Genomic DNA, 9,342 nt, shown 5'->3' with positions numbered 1-9,342 from the left:
ACTTCCAGGGGCCAAACTAAGCCTGCTCTCCCTGCAGTCCTGCCAGAAGCTCTTCTCACTGATCGTGAGAAGAGCTTCATTGCCTGCCTAGTAGGATTTGTATTGCCAGGTTGAAGGCTTTAAATGCTATGCATGCCTACTTAGAAGCAAGCACTGTTGGTTTCAATCAGATCTTCTCTCAAATAAGTCTGTACAGAATTGCAGCCTTAATTAAAACCCTGTGCATTTTAAAAAATTTATTTATTTATTTATTGTTCTATTTGCTTTTTGTTCAAGGAGAATAGTCAGGTAAAGATATTGCCCCAACTATTGTTGGTAGATTTCCAGAGCAAATACAACTCATTTCTGGAAGGGCGGTATATAAATCAAATAAATTTATTTGTTTGTTATTTCTCTGTGTAAACCACCCTGAGCCATTTTGGGAAGGGTGGTATAGAAATTGAAATAATAATAATAATAATAATAATAATAATAATAATAATAATAATAATAATAATAATAATAAGGGTGAACACTCTGCTCTGTGTCAGGCTTCGAGGATTTCTGAGCACGGACATTTCTTTCTTCCAATGCAAACAGGACTATACAGCATGGAAAATGGGCCTCTGCAATCACCACACTGTGACGAGGTTTCTCTTTAAGGGATTCCCCATCTTCAAACAAGATCCGAAGCTTCATATCACGCAATCCCGGTTTGACGGTGTGCCTGTGAAGCTGTGCCAGCCACGAGGAGACCACACCAAGCATCAAAGAGGCATTCTCTTCTTTCACGGAGGAATTGGCATCTGGAGCGTCCTTAGTAAGGAAAGGAGTCTAATTAAAAGCATTCATTATGGCTGCTATATGCACATTGTAATAAATGTCGAATATGGTGAATGTGATATGATACTGAATGTGATATTTTGGTTTTGACCTTCAAAGCCTTGCGGGGTTTGGCACCTGTTTACCGACAGACCCGCCTCTCCCATCCAGTTACATCCCGTCTGGTCAGATCCGCTCAGATGGCCCTTTTGTAGGTCCCCGATTTCCGAGAGGTTTGGGGCACTAGAACCCGTGAAAGGGCCTTCTCGGTTGCCACCCCACTTCTCTGGAATTCCTTTCCCCTGCAGATTCGATTAGCTCCTTCCTTGTCGGTTTTTAAGTCTTTATTGAAGACTTTTCTTTTTCGCCAGGCCTAGGAGTAGAAAGAAACTCCCAGTCAGTTTTTCAACAAGCTGCTGACTTGGGAAACTCTGCAGGGGCTGATTGGCCCCATCCCTGGTACTCTCCACTCCCCTTGTGTCTGACATCAGACACCCTCCCTGAACCTTTTCAGTTAAAACATGGTTAGATTATAGGGGAGGAAGGACTCGAATGAGCAAAAAGGGAACCTGGTGGCAAAAAATGCAACTGGAAAACTTCCCCCTTCCCCTTCCCCTGGCGGCAGCAGGCAGAATGTAGCTGAGGAGAACAGCCCGCCCCTCCACCCCCACTCCCTTTCCCGACTAAGCTGGTGCAACCATGCAAGAGGAAATCTGTGCCAGTTATGGGAATGAGTTGGGCAGAGGAGAACAGGATGAAATCCAAGGAGGACAAATGGTGCTCATGGCTGGCATGGAAGGGTGGCTGCTGGCTGGCTAAGCCGGCGCAGCAGCAGCAGCAGCAGCAGCAGCAAGACCTCCCAGATGGGTCGGGGGTTGGAGAGAGCAGACCAAACAGGCACGGTCTGTGCAGTGCTCTCGGGCTGGGTTCGCAGGGCGACGTTGTTTGTTCCCAAGACTTTTGAGATAAAATACAGACAGCCTGCCCTGCTCCTGACCCAACCCCCATGGACCCCAGCTTCTCCATGCGGCGGCGGTGCCCCACACACAGAAAAAAGAAAACTTGCTCCTTAGACACTGCCTGTGCTGGCTGTTAACATTTAGCGAGAGAAGCATCCAGCCCCCCCCCCCCCCCCGGCGGCTGCTGACACCACCACCACACCTCCACAAGAAAACTTCCCTTAGACGCTGCTTCCCATGGTGCTGCCCGCCTGTGTGCGTACACGCCTCCTTCTGGGCACCCGGCAGCCGCCCCCAGTTAGAAGCTTAATGTTGGCTGAGCTTGCTCCTTCTGGCATGCTGCATACCTCCCCCGCCGCCCGACTAGCATTGTTCTTTTGGTAGTTTGAATAGCGGTCACTTACTTAGTAGTTCTCCTCCCCATAATAATGCAATGCGATTGCCAGGCCAAGCAACAGCACGAGAACAACATGCTCTTTCAGCAGTCACAACCACCATCCACGTGCTCTGTCCTGCGCATGCTCGTTCCTCAGCCAATGAAGAGCACCCGCCCATGTAGCACCCGCCCAGAGATCTCGCGAGGAGTTGGACTCATGGACGAGTATGACGTGCCTCAGCCTGAGCAAGGGGTGTGTGTGTTGGCACACAGCGGAAGCAGCGTGCTGACAGGAGGAGCATTCAGCAGCACAGCACTGACCGGGCGGGGCGCAGGCACGCCCACCAGGGTGCGGGCCCGTGGCGGCAGTGCGGTGAGCGAAGCGCCCGCCCTGGCAGGCTGGGGCGAATTTGGGGCGGGGGGGAATTATTATTATTATTTTTAAAAAATTGTGACAGGTTTATTTTGTGCGGAGGTGAGGGGGGTGGGGCTGGCAGGCACTTTGGAGCCCCTGTTCTACCGCGCCCAGGGCATGTGCCCTGTCTGCCCTACCGTGGTTATGCCCCTGGTCCTGAAATAGGCTGGGGTTGGCCAGCGGAGCTGTTAGGTGGCCAGATTTGCAGATGACACAAAACTATTGTGGGTAAAAGAGATTGCAAGGAGCTCCAAAAGGATCTTTCCAAGCTGGGGAGTGGGCAACAAAATGGCAAATGCAGAACATTGTTAACAAGTGTAAAGTGATGCATATTGGGGCAAAAAACCTCAAACAATCACCAACTTCACATATACACTGATGGGATCTGAGCTGTCGCTGACTGACCAGGAGAGGGATCTTGGAGTCATGGTGGACAACCCATTGAAAATGTCAACTCAATGTGCAGCACTGAGTTGAAAAAGACTCTCAATGGCTCTCAAAGGTCTCCGTGAAAAAGGTCTCTCAATGGCTACTAGTCTGAGGGTTATAGGCCACCTACAGCTTCAGAGGCAGGATGCATCAAGATACCAGTTTCAGGGGAATAACAGTAGGAGAGAGGGCATGCCCTCAGCTCTTGCCTGTGGCATCTGGTGGGCCACTGTGTGAAACAGGATGCTGGACTAGATGGGCCTTGGCCCTGACCCTTTAGGGCTATTCCAATTTCTGAATGTTGCATTCATATTGAGCGATATGGAGAGGAATCCTCTGATGATGGCCAACATACTGACTCTGGTCTGTTTGCACTCCCCAGATATCTACGAAAGGGTCTGCCGCTATCTTGCCAGAGAAAGTGCCTCATTTGTTGTGTCTGTTGAGTAAGTGAGCTCGGTTTGCTTCATTACTTATTTCAGGCTTAATTAGGATATGATGAAAGCTCATAAGTGTTCCTAGTGGCTTGCTGTCCCCTCAGAGTTCTCCTGTCTCCACCTTTCCTATCTTGTCCGCCAGACAGGAGAGTGGGGACAATGGAGCAAGAGGGGATGAACATCTCTCGGCCGGCAAGGTTGGATGGCTTCCAAGGCACCCCCTGACCCTCAGATGGTGCAGCCCCTTGCCCTCTCCTGCACCCAGCCAGGGAAGTGCTCACTGGAGTCCATCTCTCTCCTCCCCAGTAGGGGTGTGTACTAAACGGTTCTGTTAGGGCTTGTCCACTGCTATGGGAAAGGATCCATTTAGACAATCTCGCCATCCTCTGCAGCTGGTGGTCCATTGAATTGCTGGCTGGGCTGGTGGGGGAGGAAACTTAGACATTTGGGGTGTTTCAATGAAAACCTGACTGGAGAGGATGGAGAGAGGGTCTGGGTGGCTAATCCCCCTGCATCTGACATCAGAAGCAGGGGGAGTGTGTGGAGTTTGAGGAGACAGAGAAAGAAATTCCCAGTCCCAGAAATTCAACAAGCTGCTGACTTGGGAAACTCTGCAGGGGCTGATTGGCCCCATCCCTGGTACTCTCCACTCCCCTTGTGTCTGACATCAGACACAGGGGGCATGGCTTGGTTTCATGTGATTTGGGGGAGCAGAAGAAGGGGAGTCCCCAGCAGGACTTCATCCTCCAGCCACCAGCGAGCTCCCTACTCAAGATGTTTATGAATCATAGCTGGCTGGTTGAATGAATCAAATCAAATATTGGCAAAAATATTGTGTAATTCACCCATAGGGAATGATGCGGAATTCAAATCATCCCATTGTTAATCATGGCTTGGTCCGAGGCATACCAAAGTGGGTTGGGTGGTACAGTGTGATGAGTGCTACCTACCACCCAAACCACAAAAGAAATGGGCAAGTGGGTGGTTTTTAATTTTCTTAAAGGATCCTAGGGAGTTTGAGGGGAAATTTGAAAAGGTTTGGAAGACTGCAGAACAGAAGCACACACAATCTCTCCTCCCAATACAGAACACCACATTTTGCCAAACACACAGTCTAAAGATGGCCAAAAAAGAATCACTGACCCAGAATCTACTGTCAGCCACAGTCCCTATGCTGCAGTAGCATCAGTGGCACAAGTTGCTCTTTTACACACAATTAGGACTCTGTCCTCATTTGCAACAGCTGCCACAGCAGCACCCGTAGCAGCCAGAAAGCATAGCAATGAGCTCAACTAAAGCAGCTTTTCCAGCCATATTTTGAGAAGTTCACCTTGCAATGCAGAATATTCACAGATTGCACAGCAGACCAGAGCAGTGAGTGAAGCACAAGTTACTCTCAAAGTGAGATATGGAGCTCATCTCACAGCAGTCACCAAGAAAATGAGAGAGAGAGAGAGCTCACAGAAACTGTCTATTTCTCACCAACACCATCTCAAAAACAGACAAAACCATAACTCAAGGAAGGTAAGAAGGCACCTAAGTTCTGCCTTTGTCAATCTGAGATCCAGCAAAACCAGATAGCAGCAATAGGAAGGTGGAATAGCAATATACTCAGTGCTGAGAAAAGAAAACCACACAATTAAATCCCTTAATTCCTTCCTCCTCTCCTGAAGTAAGGCTTCACTCTGCCTCCGTCCCTTTGAATACATTTTGAAATGCCCTCCTTTTTGTTCCCCCTTTGTCAATCTGAGAGCAAAATAGTCAGAGCAGCAATAGGTAGCATAGCATGAACTCAGTGCTGATAAAAGACCACAAAATCAGACCTTCCTTCCTTCCTCCTTTCCTGAAGATCTTGTATGTAAACTTGTATGGTTTTGTTGGACTCTCAGAGACGTAACCTTTCTGTTTCTACTTGTAATACTAATAAAAGCATTTTTTTAAAAAAAGGAAAAGGAAAAAAAAAGCTGGCTTAGGGAGACTTTCTCTTTCAGCTGCCTCCTGGTCTGCTGTTTGAGGATTCTACTCCCAGAATTGTGAAGTGCGGGCAAAGCAACCTGAGAAAAGACAGAAGGGGGACGGAGATGATGCAGCACCAAACAGTCAGAACAAAAGAGGGGGGACAAATTCCCAGGGGTGTTAAATGGATGTCAACGAATGGTTTATTGCCTTGTATGCTTTGAGCATCGAATGCTCTTCTTCAGAGGCAACTGCATTTCTCATATCTTTCTGGGGATTGTGTCCCACACCAGCAGGAATATTTTAGGTTAGAGTCAGCTTGCTTGTTATTTAACCTCATTCAGATATGACAGTAGGGAGTTCAGCCAGAAATTTTGACTGTTGGGGATCCCATCTGTTGTGTTTGAACACATTCCGATAATTCACAATTGTGGATATTTTGGGTCCAGGCATGGACATTTCGGGTCCAGACATGAAGGAACATGTGGATTTTTAATTTCAATAGAAAACAGCCCTGGTGCTGTTGCTGCTGTTTGCTGACAGTGTGTGCAAGATCACACATACAGTGGGATGTAAAATTAGTGAAAGCACCATTGTACTGGATTAAATATTCACAAATGGAGTTGTGTGACCGTGCAGCCTTTATATATCCTTGCTGCACTGTTGCACATTTCCATTTGTGCACGTGCCCCAAAATGGGCCTCTTGTGCAACTCCACAGATGTTATGACCCACCATAGATGCATAGCATTGCACACTATGTCAGCTGTTATTATTATAACTATTTATATACCACTTTGCAGCCCCCCCCCGCCGCCACAGAAGTCCCAAATGCTTTACATATTTATTTATTTATTATTTATTATTAAAACTTTTATACCGCCCTTCCAAAAGGCTCAGGGCGGTTTACATTAAAACACCATTAAAATCAATTAATAATTAAAACAAAAATTATAAAGCATAAAAATAATTAACAATTAAAAACATCGTAAAACAACAATTAAATAATCAGAAGAATTTAAAAACAAGTTTTAAAAAGCGGAGAAAGCCTGGTTGAAGAGATGTGTTTTCAGGTGTTTTTTGAAAAATGCCAGAGATGGAGAGGATCATTTCTCGGCAAGGAGCACATTCCACAATCTCGGGGCAGCAGCCGAGAAGGCCCGTCTCTGTGTAGCCACCAAACGAGTTGGGGGCAAGAGGAGATGGTCCTCCTCAAGTGACTTGAATGGGCGGTGGGGCTCATAGCGGAGAAGACGCTCTCTTAAATACCCAGGGCCTAAGCCATTTAGGGCTTTATAAGTTATAACTAGCACTTTGTATTTTGTTCGGAAAACTATTGGCAGCCAGTGTAACTCCATCAGCAAAGGAGTAATGTGGTCTCTCCGAGATGACTCAGAGACCAACATGGCTGCCGCATTCTGAACAAACTGAAGTTTCCGGACTACATACAAAGGCAGCCCCACGTAGAGCACATTACAGAAGTCCAGTCTGGAGGTTACCAACAAATGTACCACTGTTTTAAGGTCATTGATCTTGAGAAATGGGCACTGCTGGCGTATCAGCTGGAGCTGGTAAAAAGCACCCCTGGCCACCGCCTCAACCTGAGAAACCAAGGAGAGACGTTGATCCAGAAGTACTCCCAGATTGCGAACCTGTTCCTTTGGGGAAGTGTGACCCCGTCTAGAACAGGCAGATCAAAATCATCTCTAGAGTTCTGACCCCGCACAATAAGTACCTCCATCTTATCTGGATTCAGCTTCAGTTTATTCTCCCTCATCCAGCCCATCACTGCTTCCAGGCAGGCATTTAGGGAGGATATGCCAACTCCTGAAGAAGTTGACACGGAGAAATAGATCTGGGTGTCATCAGCATACTGGTAACACCCAGCTCCAAATCCCCTGATGATCTCTCCCAACGGTTTCATGTAGATGTTAAAAAGCATTGGAGAAAGTATGGAGCCTTGAGGGACACCATACCTAAGCTCAGATTTTGAAGAACTACGGTCTCCAATTGACACAATCTGGAATCTGTCCGAGAAGTAGGAGCGGAACCACTGTAAAACAGTGCCTCCCATCCCCAACACCCTCAGACGCTCCAGAAGGATACTATGGTTGATAGTATTGAAAGCCGCCGAGAGACCCAAGAGGATCACATTTCCTCTGTCCATTGCCAGTTGGAGATCATAGACAAAGAAATAAGTTTGCTCCCTGTCCCCAAAGGGCTCACAATTTGCTCTGGCTGCTCTGGGTCTGTGGGATCAAGGTGACTCTCATTGGGGCTGGGATTCTTGGCTAGCACCACAGCCTTGCACTAATGTGATGGGTTTGTTTGTACAAGTGCTGCAGTGTCAAGTGTCAAGCCGGTGATTCTAGGAGCAAATGAGGCATGATGCGTGTTTGTGTTGTTCCAGGTACCGTCTAGCTCCTGAGCACCCTTATCCTGCACAGTTTGAAGACTGCCTGAAGGCTACCATTCACCTTTTGAAAAATGCAAAGGAATACGGGGTGGATCTTGACTGTATCGTAATTAGCGGAGATAGTTCAGGGGCTACACTTGCCGCTGCTGTCTGCCAAGAGTTGGTCAACAGAACTGACCTCCCCAAAGTGCGGGCCCAAATCTTGCTGCACCCTTTTCTGCAGGCGGTAGATTTTAATTTACCATCATATCAGCAAAATGCTTTTGCGCCCATGATATCCAAAAATATAATACTGAAAGTTGGGTTGAAGTATCTAGGAAAAGACTGGTCACTTCTGCAGGTAGCTATGAAGGGCTCCCATGTTCCTGAGGACATGAGAATCAAGTGGAAGACCTGGATAAATCCAGACCATATCCCAAAAAGATTCAAAAGCAGAGGATATAAGCCTGCACCACCAACTCCTTTCTCCCCCAAAGTCTTAGAACAATCCAATGAGTTTTTGGACACCACCTTTTCCCCACTTCTAGCTGAAGACAACATCATTAGCCAGCTCCCAGAAACTTACATTCTAACCTGTGAATACGATGTACTAAGAGATGATGGACTGCTGTACAAAAAGAGGCTAGAAGATGCGGGCATTGGTGTGACTTGGGAGCACCTTGAAGACGCATTCCATGGAATAGTCTTTGTCCTTGATATTCCGGTGTTTCCTTTTTCCTGTGCAACAAGAAAACTTGACTTCGTAGTAAAGTTCATAAAAGGTCTTCATGTTTCAGAGGAAAGCTCTTTGGCAGGAGGAGTCAAAGCTTTCACCAAGGGAGGTGGAGGACTCTAGCAAGCTCCCTCCCGGGAGGACTGACTACTCTTCAGTCCTTAGGAGGCTCTCTCAGCCCTGTCTGAGAGATGCCACCAGGGAGGGAACTTGGAACTGTCCAATGGGAAGTGGTTGAATGATCTGGGTATTTTTATCCTGGGGAAGAGAAGACCAGAGTCCTATTAAGACATGGGCAGAAAAAAGCCCTGTTAATGGTTACAGCACCAAAGCCAGCCAGAAGTGCCCCCCACTGTAATAACATAACTCACCCCCTTGATCTTGGTGCTCATGGTTATAGCTGCCTTTGTGTGAAGAGGGAAGAGCTGTAACTGTGAAAACAGAAGCCTCCGTGACTGGTAGCCAGGCTTGCCCATGCAGTGGCGTATCGGGGGGAAACGGCGCCCAGGGCAAGCTCTGGCCCTGAAATGGTGCCCCCTTGCCCCCCGGCCCCCATATACCTGTGAGGGCACAGAGGCACCCCCCAGTTGGCAGATTCGGCGGTGGGTCACCTGCCGAGTGCGGCGGGCATGCGGCGGCGATATGGCAGGCAGCAGTGGCGGTTCATTCTGTGAACTGCGCAGGCGCGCCTACACAGTTGGGAAGCGACGCCGGGCCAGGAGGCAGGCTCGGCATCACTCTGTCTGCACTCCTCGGTGCGGCGGGCGATCCGCTGCCACCGCTCGGGCCGCGCTACAACCCATCGCCGCCACACCAGCCACCGCCGTACTCGGCTGGCTGCG

At 48.2% G+C, this 9,342-nt stretch overlaps 1 protein-coding gene across 1 annotated transcript; it reads left to right on the top strand.

Annotated features, from left to right (window-relative positions):
* The first annotated feature begins 597 nt into the window (after positions 1–597).
* On the top strand, positions 598–8,623 carry LOC128338619 (arylacetamide deacetylase-like 4). Its single transcript, XM_053281341.1, has 3 exons — positions 598–799; positions 3,363–3,426; positions 7,783–8,623. Exons 1-3 carry the CDS (start codon positions 598–600, stop codon positions 8,621–8,623), a joined length of 1,107 nt encoding a protein of 368 aa, XP_053137316.1.
* Positions 8,624–9,342: the final 719 nt, after the last annotated feature.

Source organism: Hemicordylus capensis, chromosome 16 (assembly GCF_027244095.1).
Source record: "Hemicordylus capensis ecotype Gifberg chromosome 16, rHemCap1.1.pri, whole genome shotgun sequence".
NCBI classification, from domain to species: domain Eukaryota; kingdom Metazoa; phylum Chordata; class Lepidosauria; order Squamata; family Cordylidae; genus Hemicordylus; species Hemicordylus capensis.
Note: the sequence above shows the minus strand (reverse complement) of the source record. Positions and strands in the feature narration are given on the sequence as shown.

Coding starts and splice junctions, on each gene's coding strand:
- LOC128338619 (XM_053281341.1), top strand. CDS start 598: ATGGGCCTCTGCAATCACCACACTGTGACGAGGTTTCTCTTTAAGGGA. Junction 800..3,362: donor TGGCATCTGGAGCGTCCTTA/GTAAGGAAAGGA, acceptor TGCACTCCCCAG/ATATCTACGAAAGGGTCTGC. Junction 3,427..7,782: donor TCATTTGTTGTGTCTGTTGA/GTAAGTGAGCTC, acceptor GTGTTGTTCCAG/GTACCGTCTAGCTCCTGAGC.